The sequence below is a fragment of the Eumetopias jubatus genome, unplaced genomic scaffold (assembly GCF_037043125.1).
Source record: "Eumetopias jubatus isolate StellerSeaLion01/CBP00866 unplaced genomic scaffold, mEumJub1_p1.0 scaffold_17, whole genome shotgun sequence".
NCBI classification, from domain to species: Eukaryota; Metazoa; Chordata; class Mammalia; order Carnivora; family Otariidae; genus Eumetopias; species Eumetopias jubatus.
The window spans coordinates 65,972,698-65,994,447 of record NW_028274823.1 but is presented as its reverse complement, the minus strand read 5'-3'; the positions used below and the strand labels follow the sequence as shown (position 1 = coordinate 65,994,447).

Sequence of the window (21,750 nt, the reverse complement as noted above, 5' to 3'; positions counted from 1 at the left end):
GGAGTAGAAAATATTAATTTCTCTGTATAAAAATAGCATTTGCCTATGAAACTTTGAATCAAATATTTTGAACAGATATCCTGTCACACAGATTTATAGATAAAATTGTCCCCATTGGTTGTCAAATGGTCACACCCAATTTAAGGTCTTACTCGGTCTTACCTTTCATGTCCTTTTGAATTCCTCAGCATAATAACAAGGAGGAATTATGCTTTGAACCCTGAAAAAACAGCTTCAGTACTGCTTGTCTCAACTCAAATGTAATCACTGCTATACAGTCAGGTAAATTTTCACACTGTATCTTTAACAGCAAAAATCATTTTAAAATGTTCTGAATGACCTCCATCTGGAAAGTACAGAGGTATGTAAGGGGAAATTATGGCTGTTTCAACACTGGGGAGGTGAAGTCTTAATGCAGGAAAGAAAAGTAAATTTCCTGATTTCCACAATGCCATGGAGTGTTCTGCGCCCCGTCACCAGTCAAGGGCTGTTGGCTGCGTGTCGGGCTGATGCAAGCCTCCATCCCCGACACCTTCCCGGAGACCAAAGGCCGACTCAGTCTCCCATAGTGGCAGTTTGGAGGAGTTCCTTCTACTGCTGGCCAGCTCCAGAAACTAGGGTAACACTTAAAGGGCTTGAAACACCTTTACTCCCTGCTTTGTTGCTTCCTTGCATCAGCCCACATAATTTGACTTGGCAATATAGAAAATGGTAAAGAAAAATTCTGACGAATACCGCAAATCATGTTTCAGAGTGGAAATTGTGACTTTGTTAGCATTACCAGTATTTCCTGCCTCACAACCAAAATGGCTTGCTGTGAATTTTGCAGTGCCCAAGCCAAAAGCAGTAAAATTTCTGTAAGAGCATACGCACCATGACAGAATACCACATCAGCCCAGAAAAATGATTTTCCTGGGAAGGTCTGTGCAGCGATGGAGAGGGCTCTCAATGCTATGGAAGCTGGGCAGAGATTTTCACTGCTTCCAGCTCACAGTGAGGTAATTTTAAAAGCACTTTTCCCTTCATTTGTTCTGCATTCACTGAATGTACATTTTTTGATGTCAGAGACATGGCAGAAAAGATCAGATGAGGTAGTCTGACAATGGAGCCAAAGTTCAAAGCTTCTCTATTTTCAGGTAACAGCCGTGACAGTTTGTCTGCACTAAATCTTTTGAGGGCATGTCACTGTAACCCTGTCCATAGCTCTTCAAACAGTTCAAGACAAACAAATCACTTCGTCGTTGAACAACTATAACATCTGATACAATCGCGCAGAAGTTGTAGCGATAGCCACTAATCAAAGTTCTTTCCGTTCAGTTGAAAAAAAGAAAATTCCTCAGCTTTGGTTTAAGATCACTTTTTATGTTGTTCTTTGGAAAATTATTATATGCCAAAGTTAAAAAAAGAGGGAGAGAGAGGAGATTCTGTCTGTAAGAAGGACCAGAAAGTCAAACGTTCTAGCTGCCGGCCGCAGTCAGTAAGGAGCTACAGGGTGGATTGAGAGTCCTCGGGGGTGACTGGCAAGGCCTGCAAGGGTACCCCCAAGTCCCCCTTAGAGCCGCTCCCCGGATCTCCTGTTGAGAGCCCACTGGCGATGCGTTCACACGGGCAGAGGTGCTTTGCTTTCAGGCTTCCCGGCTGACGTAGCAAGGAAGTGCGGACATCCATCGCCAACACTACCAGGCGGTAGAGTTGTAACACCACCACAAGGAAATTCTTGGCAGCAAAGAACACCAGCATCTGATTTATCACTTTGAAGTAAGTCATCAATATGAGACGCACGACGAGGAAGGGGCCGTCTTGTATGAAGATGCTGATTCCAATGTTCCACAGATCTGCACTGTATTGGCAAAAGAAGAAGCTGGGGAACCCCCTCATTGCCACCGACAAGGGGCAGACGACATGCTGTACTGAGAACACAAGACAGACCAATTAGCGCCCCTCTGAAATGTGTAAGACAGTATGAAATGCGGACAACTCATCAACCATGGGTGTTGTGCTACTTAACAGTTGGGAGTGATTCTATAATTTAATTCTGGGGAGGGGGGAAATGAGACCACCCTTAACATTGAACACCACCCTTAGCCATCCCTTAACCACTTAACATCCCTGGTCATTTTATGTTTAAAATCAATATTCTGTTGTAATTTCAATAAAACACACCAAAGAAAGCCAGTCCTCGGGTTTCCCTCCATGTCACAAATTTTAGATCACCTTCTAGTCCCCATCCTGAGGAAAGCACAAGCAACTGGGCTAGAGAGAACGAAGAACCAGAGAAACCACCTTGGCTGTCCCTGGGTTCTGCGGTGTAGAGAGAGAGCACAGCAGGGCATTTTAGGCCTCAAGCCAGGTAGCCTGGCTGCCTCGTTTTTTTGTTTTGTTTTGTTTTTTGTTTTGCTTGTTTGTTTTTTTAGCAAGATGCTGGCCAAGTTACTTAACCTTCCTGGGCCCCGGTTTCTTCCTTTGAAAACCAAGGTAACAATGATGTCTGTGAGGAGAGGGGCCCCTATTCACTGGCTCTTTTTGTTTCCGTTAGAGTAACACCCCTGGCTCCTCTCTGATTTCTCACTTCTCTCTTTCCCTTGGGATAATGAATGACTTAGCTGACTGCTGAGTTGGGAAGATGGAACAGAGTATAGATACGTGGCCCAGATCCTTCTGAATCCTCCTTTTGGGATCTACCTGTTTCCTGGTTGACTCACTCAGCCATATGTGTAAATTATGTTGTGGAAATGCAAGTGTTTATAATTCAAATTCAAACTTAATTCATGTTAAACATCTTTTTCTAATGGTGGGGGGATAAAAGCCCAAAATAAATGCCATTGTTATTTTATTTTGCCTAATGCCTTATGGTTTTGTTTCACAGTTTACAAGAAACACTGGATATAATTACTGATTTTCCAGTTGAACAAAAGGAGGCCCAATCAACAGATAAACCTTTTTGTTTTAATTTCTAAAATGCTAATTTAATTCAAGGTCAAGGGCATAAAATAATCCTTTATAATAATGAAGCTTTCCATTTGGAATTTTCAAACAAAGAATGCCTTCGTCTACTGGAGCCTGCAAATATTATGAAGTTGCTTTGATATGGGTGAACATAATGTACTATTTTTTTTGAAAATACAATAGTGATTTAGTCAGAAGTAACATTTGGTCTTTGTTTTTCAAACAGCTGCATAACATTAGCACCCCTGAAAGTTTACAAAATTTCTTTCCCAAATAAAAATTTTCTTAGCAAGGCTATAAACCACAAGATATAGGAGGGTGAGGATTAGCAGAGTGAATTACAAAAGAAAAACCAACATAAGTGGCCTCTCTTTTTTTAAAAAGAAAAGATTTATTTATTTATTTTGTGGGGGGGAAGGAAATGGTGAGACAGAATCTCAAGGAGACTCCACGCTGAAGGCAGAACCCTACACAGGGCTTGATCCCACAACCCTGAGATCATGACCTGAGCCGAAACCAAGAGTCAGATGCTTAGCTGACTGAGCCACCCAGGTGCCTCAAGAGTGGCCTCTCTTAAGAAGTTAGGGTCAGGAAATAGTTCCAAGGGGACCTCCTAAGACTGTTCTTCAACATTTAAAGTGATGGTACCTAATACTCTGTCAGGAAACACCACCTGATCAAGAGGTATAGATTGGGCACATTTCGACAAAATTGTGTGTGTGTGTGTGTGTGTGTGTGTGTGTGTGATTGGCATACATTTGTTTGTAATTGTTAACTAGTAATTAAATTTTGGGTATTTCTAAAAAACCACAGCCACTCTTTCCATCAATTCTGGTGACAATTTTGTTTCAGAGAGTGTTTGCTAAATTCTAAAATTACCTCTGAAAGCTCTGGGTCTATTAAAGTAAGCCAAAAGAAGATGCAGAAAAGATTAAATCCTGAGTCCATTGAGGAGGGTGCCATAAAAAAAAAGAAGTCAGGCTTAAGGAAAATGTAATTATTAAATCCTAGAATTTCTTTGGAGTAAAGTGGCATACTGGAGAATTCTCAAGTCAGAATTCAGGTATCTTTCCTAGAAGTTAAGGAATGACTCCAGATCAATGTTGTTCAATTGAACTTCCTGTGATGGTAAAAACATTCTGCCTACTACAGTAGCCATATGTGGCAGTTGAGCACTTGAATTGTGGCTAGTGTGACTGAGGAACTGAACTTTTATTTCATTTAATTTCAATTAATTTAAATTTAAATTTAAACAGCCACATGTGGCTAGTGAATACTGTATTGGACAATGCAGCTCTAGATCATCACTAGTATGATATGCTTGGAAAACAGTTTCTTCTTACAAAGTCTTAGAAGTGTATCTATTTATTAATAGGACCAATGGAATATCAAGGGCCACTACTGAGGAAAATTTTAATTTTCCATGTGGCCCTAAAACTGCTCTTACTCCCTGTGATAATCTAATACATGGGTCTGACAAAAGAATGAAATTGAGCCCCCCAAAATATCAAGAGCTAACATTTGTATCCCAGCAACTGTGCTAAGCACTTTACAAACTCTATCTTATTTCGTCATCACAAGAACCCATTTCACTGGTGAAAATTGAAGCACAAAGGTCTTAACTAATTAGTGGGAGATTTTACAATGCATATGTGATGGAGCCACGTTTTGAAGTGAATGTAAAGCTGTGCTCCAGTACATTCAACTATCTCAGGCTCACCATGTACCAGAATGGAGCCACTAGCAGCTTTTCTGTTTCAGTCGACTTTTCTTCTAAATTGAACTGGAACTAACACTGGGATATCAAAATGATAAAAATGATAATCTTCTCAAATGCCTCCTTAACTTCATTATAGTTTATAATCAAGAGTTATAATTTTCTGTTTGAGCAAATACTGAGACATTTACCCGCCAGGTCAAGTGGAAATTGCAGCATGCTCCAGGTCCATATAACAAGGATGGCATAGACTAGGGCAGGACTATTCCTAGAATGCAGACAAAATTTTAAATTAGTAATAAAAATATGATCATTTTTAAAGAAATATTTTCTCTTTTTTCTCATATTTGAGTATACCCTAATAAACTTTTCAAGAGTTGTCAAAATATCTTGGTGATATACGAAATCCATGAAAAAAATCCATTCACGATTATAATGGAATAATGTAGAAGTAAAAAAAAAACTCCGAGACTTAAAATCCAACTTTCACATGGGCCAACATCTGTGTAAATTATGGCCAAGCCTCTTTGTCCCATATTGTTGTTCTTAGTTTTACAAAATCATGGAAACATTATTGGAGATAGATGCTAGGGAAAATGTTAGACTTTGACGAAGAAATTCAGAGGGCTGATTTCAAGAATTTTCAAGGAGAAAAAATAAAATTTTTTTTCTAAGATCATGAGACTCTAAATTAAAAATATATCTCAAAAGGACTACATGATGCCCCCAAATTAAAAGTTCAGCATGTAAAAGAAAACTACCTTAAGTCAGGAGAAAAAGGTGGGAAGATAAATCCAATAATAAAAAAATTTACACCACTTACTAGGATGTAAGTCAAGGAATATGACAGTTTCATTCACTATTGTATTCCCAGTGCCTAGAACAGCAAATAGTAGACCCTCAACAATTATTTGTGGAAGGAATTATTGAATGTACAAAAGAAGGTCCATACTTGGCAAATATACAAATATACAAATGTCATCGACCTAGGAGAATGGTCTTGAAGACTGAAGTCAGAAAGAATAGATGTTATACAAATACAAAGGATATAAAAGAAATATCAAAGTTATTTTTTTAGCAAAAATACAAAGGAAGTTAGCAATTTGAGATTAGTGGTATAATAGCAGATTTTATTGCCAACTTCTCTGTCAAGAGGGATTTTCAGATTGGAAAGGGATAGAAAGGCATCAGGGAGGAGAAGTTGAAACCAAAATAAATGAGGTGGTTGTAAGGGATATCTTTAAATGCTTCAAGTATTGAGGTCCTGAAAAATTAGATCTCAAAAACTATGAGAGAAATTATAAATGATATTTCTAAGCCATCATTATCTTGGCAATTAGTGGCAGAGACAAGGGTGATGACAAAATAAATAAACAAAGTCTTAATTTTCAAAATGAAGCAGAAGTGTATCAAAGTACAAAAGGCACATTTACTATTAATCCCTAGTTAGGTTATATAAGTGATTATTTAGAAGATTTCTGAAAGCCCTTATAGAAGACAGTAATTACTAGGAATTAGCACAGGTTACTTGGGACAATTACACTCAGCATACTAAGATTTTTTTTTTTCTCTCTCTCCTCAACAGAGTTAGGATTACCAAGCAAGTAATGATATATAAATTAATACTAGACATTTGGGTTTAAATAAGGCTGGATGATTGGCCGGCGAATAGTGGTTCTCTTTTCCTCCCTGGCTGCTTGAAGCTTGGCCGCCATCATGAACGACACAGTAACTATATGGACTAGTTCATGACTAACCAACTACTTCAGCGGAAACAGGTGGTCATTGATGTTCTTCACCCCAGAAAGGCAACAGTACCTAAGACAAAAATTCGGGAAAAACTAGCCAAAATGTAAAAGACCACACCAGATGTCATATCTGTGTTTGGATTCAGAACCCATTTTGGTGGTGGCAAGACAACCAGTTTTGGCATGATTTATGATTCCTTGGATGATGCAAAGAAAAATGAACCCAAACACAGACTTGCAAGACATGGCCTGTATGAGAAGAAAAAGACATCAAGAAAACAGTGAAAGGAACACAAGAACAGAATGAAGAAAGTCAGGGGGACTGCAAATGCCAGTGTTGGTGCTGGCAAAAAGTGAGCTGGATATTGGACAACAGAAGGAGTAAAGATGCTGCAGTGGCTTTATCTGTGGTGGTTGTGCAGACTTTTCATGAGAGGATCAATAAACTAAGAATGTTAATGTGAAAAAAATAAATAAAGCTGGTGAAAAAGCCTCCCGCAGTGTTCTTATTAACAAGATTAAGAAATGTTCTGGGTGTAAGCACAGTTAGGTGGATTCCTAACTGTGTAAATGACTCCCCAAAGGGAGCTCTCTAAGGGTTGCTGCAGGCTCTGCCCTTGATTCTATTCCACTTCACATTTCACCAATGACTTGGTTGCCACATTGATGGAAGGCTTCTCATATGCACATATGACATGGAGGTTGGATGGGAAAACATTACCCCGGAAGACACAATCAGGATCTCAAAAGATCTTGACAAGATGTAACTGGATGACCTAGAATAGGACAGAAGAGGTAGCACTTCATAGCAGCTGCCGTAAAAAAGGCTCAAGGATTTTCCCTTACTATTATCTAATTTTAAGTCCACAGTATGACATGGATTTATGATTTTCTAAAATCAAATGCAATCATAGGTCATTTCATAAGAAGTATAAAGTCTAGAATTTTAAGTAGAGATACCTAGGAAATGCAGTCTATAAATTTTTCCATCTTTGCAATGTCAATATCTTACATAATAGATCTTCAGTAAGTGCCTGAATTTTTAAATAATTTTACCTACAGTTTCTGAACTCATACTGTTTCAAGAAGTTTTCTAATGGTTTAACTATGATCACACTTAATCCTCATACCAATTTTACAAAATAGTTATACTTATCCCTATTTGACCAGTGAGGAAACTGAGGCATAGAGTTGTAGAAACTCTAGTTGTCCAAAGTAATGTGGTTGTAAATGTTGGAAGCAAAAGTCAGAACTAGATAGCTTGTTTCAGCATCCACCCTTTTAACCACAGTACTATACTATTTCCATAAAGGAAGCGGAAAGTTTTAGCCCTGCTGTATTCTGTAATATTCAGAATATATCAGAAATATTATGTATTGTGCTTAATGTTTTAGGAGGAAAATTTATAAAGTTTTTGGTCCAAAGGAGAGAGGCTAGGATAGAGATATCAGAGCCACGTTATATGTGGGATAGCTCAAGAAGTTTTATATATTTAAAAGGCTATCATGTGGAAAAGAAATTAAACTTCTTTCTTGTGACTTCAGAAGTCCAATTCAGAGTGAAAGAATTTTAATGGTACCTATAAGAACGCAAACTTTATCACAATAGAGAAAAGTACTCTCTAATAATATCAACTCAAAATGGAGTGAGTTGCCCTGGGGTTAGTATAGTCTCTATTAGTGAAAATTTTCAAAGAAAGTCTGGACAAAAACTTGTTGAGAAAATTCTAGAGAGGATTTTGCAACAGATGTAAAATAGATTATTAAATAGATGGCTAATTTGGAGTTTCTTCTAATCCCAAACCTCAATAATTCTACCAAAAACTCATGTGCAATTTGTCTGCAAGGCAGCAGAAATCAGTGGTAAAGCATAAGGTCTGGTGGTAGGTTGCTGGAGTTCAAATACCAGCTCCAACCTTCACCAGAGAGCTAGGATGTGGGCCTCCAATCCCAGATTGATATTTACTGACTACATGAACATGAACAAGTAATTTCACATCTATATGCTTTAGTTTACCCCTATTCAATATGCGGATAACAATAATAATTTAATAGCTACTAGATTTTATATGATAATTATATTAAGTACATTATAAAAATATATTAAGCATATAAAGTTCTTAGAAGAGCACTCAAAACAGACTAATTATGCAAATTAGGTGTTGTTTTTTATTACCATGTAACTTTGAGATTTTCTCAACTTCTCTTGCCTGCCACAGTTCAGCTTATAAAATGGTGATAATGATAGTATCTACTTCATAGTGTATTGTAAAGTCTAAATAACTTAGCACAACTAAAACCCTTATAACAGTACTTGGAGCACAACAAGAGATGAATAACCATTACCTGGTAGTAGTAGTGGCAGCCGCAGCAACAGTAATGGTAGCAGTGGTATTTTTACTATGTGAACATATTTCTTAAATACTTTGTGTTTTAATTCTATCATTATACAAAATAAAAATAAATAATAACAATCCCTAGCCCTAAGTAAGCCAGATTCTAACACTACAATAATGAACATATATCTTTTGCACATGCAAATATCTGAGCATGCACAAAACATAGGAAAATGTGAGTGTTGAGAAACATATGAGTAAATTTATCAAAAATAACTTTGGAAAAAAACAGCCAGAAAATTTTTGAAGCAGACAAATTTGTACTAAGTCAGATAGTAAAAGTTACTTGGGAAGGTTAAAAGGAAAGTAAATGAATCACCGAGCTTAAACGACAATTACTCAAAATGTGAAGGAAATTTGGAGTGAATTTATCCAACATTATCTCCATTGTGAAACTGTCTCCCCTAATTGTCTCACCCCATTTTCTCATGTGTAATGTCTTCATAAATGTCAACTGAGAAGCATGTAAGCAGACAATGGACTCTATTCATAAAGAGACAAAAGATCTTGACAAATATAATTATATATGTGAGTATCATTTCTCTACTTGGAAAATTAGGAGGATAAAAGACTGAATTTGGTAGATCAGTGCACCAAATTTATTGGGTGTAAAGTAAAAATAAAGTCATACATTGCTAATTTGCTTAACTATTTCTTTTTGGACATGTAAATGTTCCTGTAGATAAGAGATAATCAGTGGATAGAATTCACCTCATTTTTGTTTATTTTTTAAAAGATTTATTTATTTATTTTAGGGAGAGAGTGTGTGTGAGTACGGGGAGAGGGGCAGAGGGAGAGGGAGAGAGAAACTCAAGCAGACTCCACACTGAGTTGCAGAGCCCTGAAATAGGACTCAATCTCACAACCCTGAAATCATGACCTGAGCTGAAACCAAGAGTTGGAAGTTTAACTGATTGCACCACTCAGACTCCCCTAATACACCTAGTTTTTAGAAAACCATCCAACAAACCTCTTCAGAGAAGGAAAAAAGATAGAGGAGAGAGAGAAAGAAAATGAGAAAATGAAGTATTAACCTACCCTAGAAGAAAAGCAAAAAGAGTTAAATGAAAAGCAAACAGTGTAAACATAGGAAAATTCTCCTTTGTGTGGTCAAATACAGTGAGATAACAGTAATGTTATGAGAACAGATTTTTTTCTCTTTAATAAATGATCTGTGTTCAAAAAAAGACTGCACATTAAAGATTATCCCTAAATGTGTGACTAACCAGTTGGCTCTTCCTGGCAATGATACTGAAATTCAGAATTGTTAAAAATGTTGGAGGATGGCTGTAGCAGAATGAAAAGTTCAGCAAAACCTCTCTATAACAAACATACTTGACAAATTGTCAAAAATAACTGCTTCAGATCTCTGAAAATCAATCAAAGGCAAATAACAAACCAAGTAACATTTATTTATGAGAAACTGGTAGAACTTCAATTAAGAAGAGTGGGAGTTTGAGGCATTCTTGTCCATGGGATATTTTCACACCCCTCCAGCTGGGCTATGTTAAAGAAAAATTGCATCAGAGTTAAACAGGCAAGGAAGACTTTATTAAAGACTATTGCAAAAGGAGAGAAATATTGAGTTCACCCCTACTGAAACAAAAGGCAAGAGAGTTTTGAAGCCCTGGAGTGAGCTAGTGCAAAAGTACTAGAGGACATTAGAGGGGGAGATTGGTCAACATGATTAGACCATTTTTTTTGTGTGTTTGCTAACTGGCACCAACATAAATTAGGCTTCTAACATCACAAAGAGACCAAGAGATAGGGGTGTTATCTTTCTTGATGATCATATTTCAAAGGGATGACTCCTACATCCATTAGAAAGATTTCTGGGTAGTAAAACAAGAAAGAGCCTGGGAGAAGACTTAATCTCAAAGGGGCAGAGAAAGAACTTATAACTGCAAGTTTTCTAAAGTAAATGCTGTAAGGAAAAGGAATTCAAAGGTCTATACTCAGCAACAGACCTTTTTAAAAATTTTTTTAATTTATTACCATTATCCTCATTTTACTTAAAATTTTTTAAAGATTTTATTTTTAATTTTTTTCATAAAACTATTCTTTATTATTATTATTATGTTCAGTTAGCCAAGATATAGTACATCATTAGTTTTTGATGTAGTGTTCAACGATTCATTAGTTGCAACAGACCTTTTGAAAGTTTAGTCAGACTGAGAGGAATGTTAAGGCTGTCTTGTTCAGTCAGAGTAGTAGTTTTACTGGGGAGGGTTTGACAGTGAAAACCAGAGGCCCCTCATGGTCACAGTGTGCTAACTTGGCTTGGAGTAGATTCTGAAATCTTATGCTTAGAGGTGTGGTCAGTAAGAGTAATCAACTTGGTTGGAAATGAATGGGAGAGCCCACAGCCTTGCTACTTTATGGTTGCAATCCCAGTTGGGGTGAATGGTAGACTAACTTGAATTTTAATGGAGCGATTTTGAAAATAAGAGAGCCTTAGATGGGCTAGATAAGAGCTTCATGTACACCAGACATGTGCCAGGAAGATCCAAGAAAACCCAGTGGAAACTGAAAACTGAGTATATATGAAAACTTTCTGAATTTAAATGTGCTATCCAATCCACACACAGATCCATTGGCAGAGGGTGTAGGTCATAAGGGCTTGAAGTGTTTGATCACAAATCCTGTCCAAATCATTGGCTAATCACAAGCTATGTAGTTATAGGTATAATCCTAATAGGTCATGCTAAAAACAAAGAAGCAAAAGAAGGAATAAAAAAAAAAAAAAAGCAGAGCCATCAGTGGCTACAATCTAAGGGAAGAGAGATTCCTTAGATTAAGTTCAGGCAATTTATTGAGACAACAAAAACAACATCAAGAAGCCTAAAGTTACAGGGGAAGCTTGAGGATAATATATTGCTACAAAATATAATCTAAAATGTCCTGTTTCCACCAAAAATATATAACATGCAAAAAAACAGTAATGACTGACCTATACTCAGGAAAAAGAAAAAGTCAATAGAAACTGACTCCGGGGTCCAGATGTTGGGCTTAACAGACAAAGTCATCAAAGCAACTATTATAAATATGTTCAAAAATTAAAATAAAACTATGTTCAACAAATTAAAGAAAAATATGATTACAATGACTCAACAAATAGATAATCTAAATAAAGAAGTATAAGCTGTAAAAATAATTAAATAGAAATTCTATAGTTAAAATTATGGGACCCAAAATGAAAAATTCAGTAGGTGTACTCTACGATTTGAGTCTACATATACATTTGAGATGGTAGAAGAAAGAATCAGTGATGTAGAAGATAAATCAGGAAAATTATCCAATTTGATGAAAAGAGAGTAAAACAGATGGGAGAAAAAACAGTCTCAGAAAACTATGGAACACACTTAAGCATACTTATTTATAATATGAGTCTCAGAAGAAGGAAGAGAGAATGGACCAGAAAATATGTTTGAATGGATGATGGCTGAAAATTCCTAAATTTGAGGAAAAACATAATTTAAAGATCCAAGATCAATAATCAACAAAGTTGTAGTAAGGTTAAAGGCAAGGAGAACTACACCTACATACATCACAGTCAAATGACTGAAAGTCAAAAAGAAAGAGAAAATCTTGAAAACAGCAAAAGAAAATGTCTCAGCTTGTACTGGGTAACAACAACAACAACAAAAATGGTTAACATCTCATCAGAAATAATGAAGGCTAGAATACAGTAGAATTATATATGTAAAATGCTGAAGTAAAAATTAACAACCATGAATTCTCTATCCAACAAAACTATTTTTTTGAAACATGAATGCAAAACAAACACATTTCTGGACAAAGACTGGGAGAATTAGTTGGTAGCAGATTTGCCTTAGAAGAAATGATAAAGGAAGTCTTTGTTCCTTTGTAAAGGAAGGCTGAAAGGAAATGATACCAGACAGTAACTCAAATTCACAAGAAGGAATAGAGAATCTTCAACTTGTGGGGAAATATAAGAGAATACATAAATATACAGTCATATGTTTTCTTTTCTTAATTTCTTAAAAATATTAAAGTCTATAAAAATAATTATAAAACTATTTTTTGGTTTATAACATAAAGATGTAATGTAATGACAATAGCAAAAAAGAGGGAGAAGAAATGAAGCTATTAACTTATAGTAGCATATGAAGAATTAAAATACATATTGTAATCCCTATAGTAACTACCAATAAAATAATAAATAAATAAAATCCCTATAGTAACTACCAATAAAAAATCAATTAAAATTGTTTGTTAAAAATATTTTTAAAGTAGTAAATGAGTAACACAGGAATGAAAAAACTTTAGACTCAGAAAAAAACACAAATAACAAAATGGCAGATAGAAATCCAACCAAATCAATAGTTAGATTGCATATGAATGGAATAAATACACTGTAATATATTGAGTGATGTCTTCCCAAAATTCATGTCTACTTAGACTTCAGAATGTAATCTTATTTGGAAATAGTCTTTGCAGATGTAAACAAGTTAAGATGAAGTCATATTAGATTAATTTGAGTCCTAATCCAAAGACTCGTGTCCCTCTAAGAAGGGGAAAATGTGCAAACACTGAGAGAAACACTGAGGGGAATTCCATGTGAAGACAAAGGCAGAGATTGTAGCGATGTGTCTACAAGCCAAGAAACACTAAGAATTGCCAGCAACCACCAGAATCCAGGAAAGAGGCACCAAACAGATTCTCCCTCAGTGCCTCCAGTAGAAACCAACCCTGCTGACACTGATTTGGACTTTCAGCCCTGAGGACTGTAAGAAAATAATTTTTCTGTTGTTTTTAAGACTTTCAGTTTGTGGTATTTCATTATGGCAGCCCTGGGAAACTAATATACACTCCAATTAAAAGACAAAGCTTGACTGGGGAAAAAGATGAAAATCCAACTATATATAGTCTATAAGGGACACAGTTTAGATGCAAAGATACAAAGAGTTTGAAAGTACAAGGATGGAGAAAGAAATATGCCATGGCAACAGTATCATAAGAGAATAGAGTACCTAAGTTCATTATGACACAAAATAGACTTTGAGACAAGACATATTACTAAAGAGAAAAAGAGTGACATTTCATGATGAAAAATAGTTACTACCTCAGGAAGTTGTTTTAAAAAATTAAAGTATACACACTTAAAAACAGAGCCTCAAAATACTTGAAGCAAAAACTGACAGTATTGGAAAAGGAAACAGATAATTCAACAATTAGAGTTGAAGATTTCAATGCCCCACTCTCAATAACTGATAGAACAACTAGACAAAAAATCAGTAAGGATACAGAAGAGTCAAATAACCTAATAACCAATGTGACACAGGTGACATTTACAGAACACTCAACCAAACAACAGATAAATACACATTATTTTCAAGCATATGTAGAACATTCTCCAGGATAGGCCATATGCTATGCCATAAGATAAGTCCCAATAAATTGAAAAGGATTAAAATAATTTAAAGACTACAACAGAATTAAAATAGAAAACAACAGAAAGAAATTTGGGCCATCTCCATATGGAAATTAAATAGCTTACTTCTAAATAAGCCATAGGCCAAAGGATAAATTACAGGAGATACTGGAAAATATTTTGAACGGTATTAAACAATAAAAGATAACATATCAAAGCTTATGGGACACAGATAAAGCAAGTTAGAGGGAAATCTGTAGCTTTGAACACCATGTTAGAAAAGCAGAAAGATCTCAAATCAATATTCTAAGATTCCATCTTAAGACACTAAGGGAAAAAAGAGAAAATTAGATCCAAAGCAAGTAGAAGGAAGGAAAAATTAAACACCAGAGCACAAATCAATGAAATGGAGAACAGAATAACAATAGAGAAAAATCAATGAAGTCAAAAGTTGGTTATTTTAGAAGATCAACAAAATTGATAAATCTAAAAAAAAAAGAGAAGACACAAATGACCAACTCAGAATATAAAAGGGGGCATAATAAGCGACCCTATAGAAACTGACACAAGTTTAAAGGAATAATATAAAAAATTAATATTAAAAACTTTATATAAAAAACTAGATAATTTATTTGAAATGGAAAAATTCCTAGGAATAAAAAAAGAAAAATGTAATCAGAGTTAACTCAGGAAGAAATAGAATAACTGAATAGGCTTATAATGAAATAATTATGTTGAATTAGTAATAAAATAACTTCCCCAAAGAAAACCCTGGGCCCAGATAGCTTCATAGGTAAATACCAATCCTTTGCAAAATCTTTTGGAAAATAGAGAAAGAAGGGATGCTTCCTGAGGTATTCACTGAGTCCGGTATTATCCTAATACTAAAGCCAGAAAAAGATATCATTAGAAAATATCACTATAGATCAATATGCTCATGAGCATAGATATATAAATTAACAAAATGTTAGCAAACCTACATCAGCAATACATTGAAACCATTATACAACATAACCAAGTGAGATTTATCCCAAGTCAAGGTTGGTTTGGCATCTGAAAGTTAGTTAATGTAATATACCATATTTATAGAATGAAAGACAGCCACGACATAATAATCTTGATAAAAATAGAAAAGGAATTTAACAAAATCCAATGTCCGAAAAAGAGAAAGAGGAAAGAAAGAAAGAGAAAAAAAAGAGAGAAAGAGAAAGAGGAAAGAAAGAAAGAAAGAAAGAAAGAAAGAAAGAAAGAAAGAAAGAAAGAAAGAAAGAAAGGAAGGAAGAAAAGAGAGAGAGAAGAGAGAGAGAGAAAGAAAGAGACCCTCAATAACCTAGAAATAAATAGGAATTTCCTCCAACTGATCTGTGTATCTGTGCAAAGTGTATCTGTGCAAAACCTATACCTAACATCATCCTTAATAGTGAAAGACAGAATGCGTACCCTTTGAGATTGAAATGCCCACGCTTATACTTCTATTTAATATTGTACTAGAAATCCTAGCCAATGTAATAAGGTAAGAAAAAGAAATTAAAAGTCATACACATTAGAAAGAATGAAAGCTACCTTTACTTACAAATGGCATTATCCTATAAGTAGAAAATCCTAAGGAATCTACAAAACTAATAAAGAAGTTTAGCATTATTGCTGGGTACAAGATCATCATACAAAAATCAATTGCATTTCTGTGTAGTAGCAATAAAAAACATGAAAATGATATTAAGAAATTAAGAAAATAATTATATCAAAAAGAAAAAATACTTAAGAATAAGTTTAGGAAAATCAGCACAAGACCCACATATTGAAAATTACAAAACATTGCTGACAGAAATTAAGGAACATCTGAATAAATGGTGAGATAATTCATGTTCACACATTAAAAGACTTAAGATGCCATTTCTTCACAAATTGCTGCTTAAATTTAATACAATCCTTATCAAGACTCCAGCAGGATTATTTGTAGAATTTGACAAGCTGATCATAAAACTTAAATGGAATTACAGAGGACTTAGAATAGCTGCCCCCCGCCCCAAAATTAAAAGAACAATGTTAGAAGACTTACAATATTTAGTTTCAAACTTACCATAAAATTCCAGTTACAACAGTAGTGTGGTACTGGCATAAGGATAAATATATAGAGCAATGGAATACAATAGAAAGTTTAGAAAAACCCTTACATATGTGGCTAATTGATTTTTGACAAAGATATCAAGGCAATTTAATAGGGAAAGGATAGTCTTTTCAACAAATATTGCAGAGACAACTGGTCTCAGCTAGGACAAAAAGTGTTCTGGGATAATGCCAAAAACAAAACAAAATAAGATAAAACACAAATTTAGATCCTTACATCACGCTACACAAAAGTCAAGTCAGAATATTATAGAGGGAAATATTTCCAGTTTTGGGTGAGGAAAATATTTCTTAGATATGACTTCTAAAGCACTAGTTAAAATTTTAAAAAGTGATACATGGGACTTTATCAAAAATTTTTAAAAACTATTCTTTTTTTAAAACAGAGAGATGTAAACCATACCATAGGAAACAAACTGAAGGTTGCTGGAGAGGAGGTGGGTTGAGGGTATGGGGTAATTGGGTCATGGGTATTAAGGGGAGCACCTGATGTAGTGAGCACTGGGTGTTGTATGCAACTGATGAATCACTAAATTCTACCTCTGAAACTAGTAATATAGTATATGTTAATTAAATTGAATTCAAATTAAAAAATTTTAAAAAGACTTTTTAAATGACAAAAATGAAAAGCAAGCTGTATACTGGGAAAAAAAAAACACATTCACATTTATGTATCTAATGAAGGACTTGTGTCCAGAATATAAAGAACTCTTACAATCTCTTACAATTCAACAACAAAAAAATCAATCCAACCAAAAAAGTGGGCAAAAATTTGAACAGACACTTCACTGAAGGAAGATATGGGATTAGCTAATTAGCACATGGAAAGATGCTCATTTAGTCATTAGGAAAACAGAAATTAAAACTACAATATGATACCACAAGAACCCAATAGAATGGTCATAATCAAAATATTGAAAAAAAATAGTGAGGATGTGAAAGAATGGAATATAAAAAGGTACAGCCACTTTGGCAAACAGTTTGGGAGTTTCTTAAAAAGCTAAACATGTACTAACATAAACCCAGTCATTCTAATCCTAGGTATAGACCCAAGAAAAATGAAAATTGATCTTTCCAAAGGATTTTAGTGTATGTTCATAAGCAAGATCATTCTTTAATAGCAAGAAGATAGCAATACACATGTATATCGACTACTGAATGAATAAATAAAATGTGGTATATGCATGGAATACTATTCAGCAATTAAAAAGGAGCTAACTACCAATACATACAACAGTGTGACTGAATCCTAAAACATGCTAAGTGAAAAAGCTGCACACAAAATGCTATATATTTTATGATCCCATTTACATGAAATTTCTGGAAAAGGAGACTCTGTACAGAAAGAAAGCATATCAGGGGTTGCTTAGGGTTGGTCATGGGAGGAGTGAGAATTGACTCCCAACAGCCACAAAGAATCTAGATTCTCATGATGGTTGCACACCAATAAATTTACTAAATATCATTGAACCAAAAAATTAGAATAGTTGAATTTTATGGCGTGTAAAGTCAAGCTCTTAAGAAAAATTTGCAGCATCTCACAAGTCCATGTAAATTCATAAGAATTAGTCAAATGAACTTAAAGTGGACATATGGAAAGAAATTGACTTAAGTTTAAAAAAATTGGATTTAAGGTATTTAACAAGGATGCAGGAAAGAGAGGTAGACATCGTTGCAGTGTATGCATTATTGAAGGTTTTCTCCTAAATCTGTCAGCCTAAATTATGGAATAAAATAAAATAGAAAATAAAATGTTGTAAAAATAGGTAATGCCAGGTGGGTTCTAATGAAGTAACCTCCTTTGCTATTATAAGTGAACATCTTTTATGAGTACATTAAATTTATTTTTCATGATTGTCTTTTTTGAGTCCAAAGAGGAAAGATTTGCCACAGTGTGAGAATTTGTCTCTCCTTTGAAGAGACAGACATTTGCTGTGTCAATTCTTGCAGTATGGATGAGACCAGTGACAAAATTACAGGTCAGGAGGTGGGTTTTAAGAGGGAGAAAAAAATTCTAGGTTCTTTATGGGCCTTGACTTTGGAGTGTGAGTAGTGATGGAGACCTGAGGGAGTAGAGACTACACACTGACACAATGCAGTTATACTAAAAATAAAATGACTTCAGTCTGAGACCATGAAGCCTGAAAAGAAATTTTAAAACAATAACCATGGCATTCTTTATTTGACCACTTCTGAGGATATAATGCAAGTTTAAAATGAGAAAAAAAAAGATTTTAGAAACATTTGATTAATTTGTAGGTGGCAGAAGAAATTGCTGAATTGAAATCACCTGGGTTGGGAGAGGTCGGTGTGTCCAGAATTTCTCTCACCACTTACCATTTGCTCCCCCATCTCCACCCAGCACACTGCCTGGTACATACCAGATAATCAGTCTACAGTTCATGAATGAATGAATACCTCATGATTTTCAAAGATGTTTTTTCTGGGAAATTCAGATTTTAATGATTAACATTGAATATTTAACGTCTATTGGCAAATACTGATCTATAAAATGCACATTGGTGTCATTTGTGGATGGACCTAATAAACAGACCATTTAAGTAGCCGGATTTGGCATTTCTCACATTTTAATTACCGGCCCCACAAAACATATCCCTCCTGAATACTCTGTTTCCTACCCCATATCTCTCCCATCTCACTAGATATTTAGCATGTATGTGTTTATTTCTATATAGGTATAGCTAGTCATAGTTATATTTTTATGTCCCTGTCACTGTGCCTGTAGTTATTTACTGTTTTTATGTGCTTGGTTATGATTTCTTTATGTTTTTCTTGTAACCCCATTGTATTACAAGTGTTTTAAAGTATCTGAGAATTTGTTTACAATGTACAGCACTAACTAAATATAAGGTATTAAAGTTACAAAATTAACATCAATGTTTTGAGGACAATGGATCAACTTAAATTGGATTATTTTTAAAATTCTATGTCTGCTTAATAAAGTATAAGAAAAATTAGTATAAATGAAACAGGAAATGATCATGTAAAAGTAACCTCTGGTTACAGATACACTTTGTGCTATAATTGGGATACTAAGTTTACTCAGTAAGTTAGTGTATTTTGCTCGGCTTTATGTTTCATTATTTGAGAAACACAGCATAAAGTAAACTGTAGCATTAAGAGCCAGCTTCATTGCAATTTATTTTTATGGCATAGCACAAAACAACCCAAGCTGAAAGTACATTCAGGCACTGAGACTTAAATCCCTAAAGGTAAGAAAGTGGTTCCATAAACAGATGTGATCATGGATTCTGAGTTTATTTGCTCGTGGCAAAAATAAAAGTACCAACTCAATAAGTTTTAATTTATAGGCATCTATACCAGAAGGCCTTTAGACACTTTGAACAAAACTGACTAAAAATACAATTTAGTAAAATAAACCTAATCTGCCCCATTCTCCATTCACACCAGGGAATATAAATTCCCAACTAGGTAGAGGAGAGATTTCTCTATGTCTTTTCTAGGTCCTTTCCTGGACTTAGAGCTATGCTGTGCTCTAGAAGAGAATTTTATGATTGGCTACATTCCAGGACACTTGAGAACATGAGAGAGGAGCTATGGATGATCATTCCACCTCCTGAAGGTTTTTTAACAACTGTGGCCCCACCTAACCCATGGTCATGCAGAAGTGTAGAGCTTTTCTGTTCTCACCCAAAGGAAATATTATTTGCCCTTTTTCTTTAACAGGAAGTTCAGGTATATATACATATAAACTGGGCTGGTATCTAATATGTATCTGAACATTAGGAAATTCTATGATTCTATCATTGGACATATAATAGACTGAAAATCCTTATTTGTGCAGAATACAAATGATAGAACAAATAGACAAGTGTGGGAGGCCTGACCTTGTAGGCCTGCTTACCTCACATTTTGTTCTTCCAGGGTCTCACTTGTGAATTCCAGTATGTCAGCAGCTGTCCCCACAAACATAAGGAGAAGTTGAGAGAGTTGGTCCCGAGTGATCCCTCCTCCAATGGGTAGAAGCCATCTTCCAATTATGAGCATTAACAGGAATGTCTGATGGAGTCCCAAAGTCCAAACTTTCTCACATACTGTTGATAAGTTACTTACAAAAACTTTGGCCTATGTAACAAAAATGTCATACAGAGAGAAGATTGTGAGCTACCACCTTGGAGAGAGACGCCTTCTTCACCATGGTTTTCAATTAAGAATTAACTTTTGTGGAAGGTCATTTTCAGAAAATGATTCTTCACTTACTAAAGAAAATAAAACTCCTTTCAACTGGACACTCTGGGGAAAAAAAGCTAACGTGGTCCTTAAAAAAGGGGCAGCCTTATAACAAGAAGTAATTTAAACCTCACACTTGCTAGTAAGATTGTAGCATTTGATATTTAAAGGGCCAATTTCATGACTTTTAAAGATCATTACTCATTTTGCTCTTCTCTGTAACAAAGTAACAGCAAGGGCACCTGGGTGGCTCAGTTAGTTAAGCAACTGCCTTGGGCTCAGGTCATGATCCTGGAGTCCCAGGATTGAGTCCTGCATCAGGCTCCCTGCTCAGCATGGAGTCTGTTTCTCCCTCTGCCCCTCCCCCCTCTCATGTGCTCTCTCTCTCTCTCTCTCTCTCTCTCAAATAAATAAAATCTTTAAAAAAAAAAAACCAAAGTAACAGCAAAATTTTTTAAATACCATATTAAAATCACAAAAAAATCCTGTATTTTTCTTTCAGGGATTTCAAGTCTGAATTTATTAATCTGGGAATATTTTAACATAGTACAGATCTCTTGTTTTTTATTGCTTTAAAACACTACTACATCAAATGAGAAAATGTATAATAATGTTTATTCATTACCTAAATACAAAGAAAGAGAATAACTATAGTTATTATTTTTATTCTGAATATTTAACATACTATTGAAAAATCCATAAACTAGCAACCAAATTTTATTCTGCCCTTAATCTTGAACTTGGAGAAAAATTTACACCCCTTTCATGTATTCTGAATAATATCTCTTGCCCATTTAACTTCTAAATAAGTTTTAAAATATATCATTGGCCCTTAGAGGCTATAATCTTTTAAAGTCTACAGGAGTGTAGGTCTCCAGTTTGATAGTTTGCAACTTTGATAGTTGCTTCCAACTGATTTATACAAGTAACTTAACTACATTTTTTCAAAACCTATTTATCCCTCTTGATTACTTACTGATGTCAAGTGTAGAGGTAAAGGGAGGATAAAAGACAAGGCAGGATGCTAGCCCAATTGAAGCCAAGCATGAGGATCAATGATTTTCATTTACACAGTGTTTTATATTTTTTCTGTGAGACTTCACATATACATCCTACTTGATTCTTACAAGAAGCATACTAGCAGGGTGAATATTAATATTTTCAATTATCAGATGAAAAACTGAGATACAGAGTGATTAAGTGACTTGTT

At 35.0% G+C, this 21,750-nt stretch overlaps 1 protein-coding gene and 1 pseudogene across 1 annotated transcript in view; one reads left to right on the top strand and one right to left on the bottom strand.

Annotated features, from left to right (window-relative positions):
• Positions 1-1,485: 1,485 nt before the first annotated feature.
• The window catches only part of TMEM26 (transmembrane protein 26), a 43,925-nt gene continuing 23,660 nt past the window's right edge, over positions 1,486-21,750 (bottom strand). Inside the window, exons 4-6 of the mRNA XM_028123998.1 lie at positions 20,215-20,435; positions 4,855-4,931; positions 1,486-1,910 (exon numbers count right to left, since the gene is read on the bottom strand). Coding sequence (XP_027979799.1) covers positions 1,486-1,910; positions 4,855-4,931; positions 20,215-20,435 — 723 coding nt within the window. The remainder of the gene's footprint in view (positions 1,911-4,854; positions 4,932-20,214; positions 20,436-21,750) is intronic.
• LOC114224770 (small ribosomal subunit protein eS24 pseudogene) lies at positions 6,380-6,696 on the top strand (annotated as a pseudogene).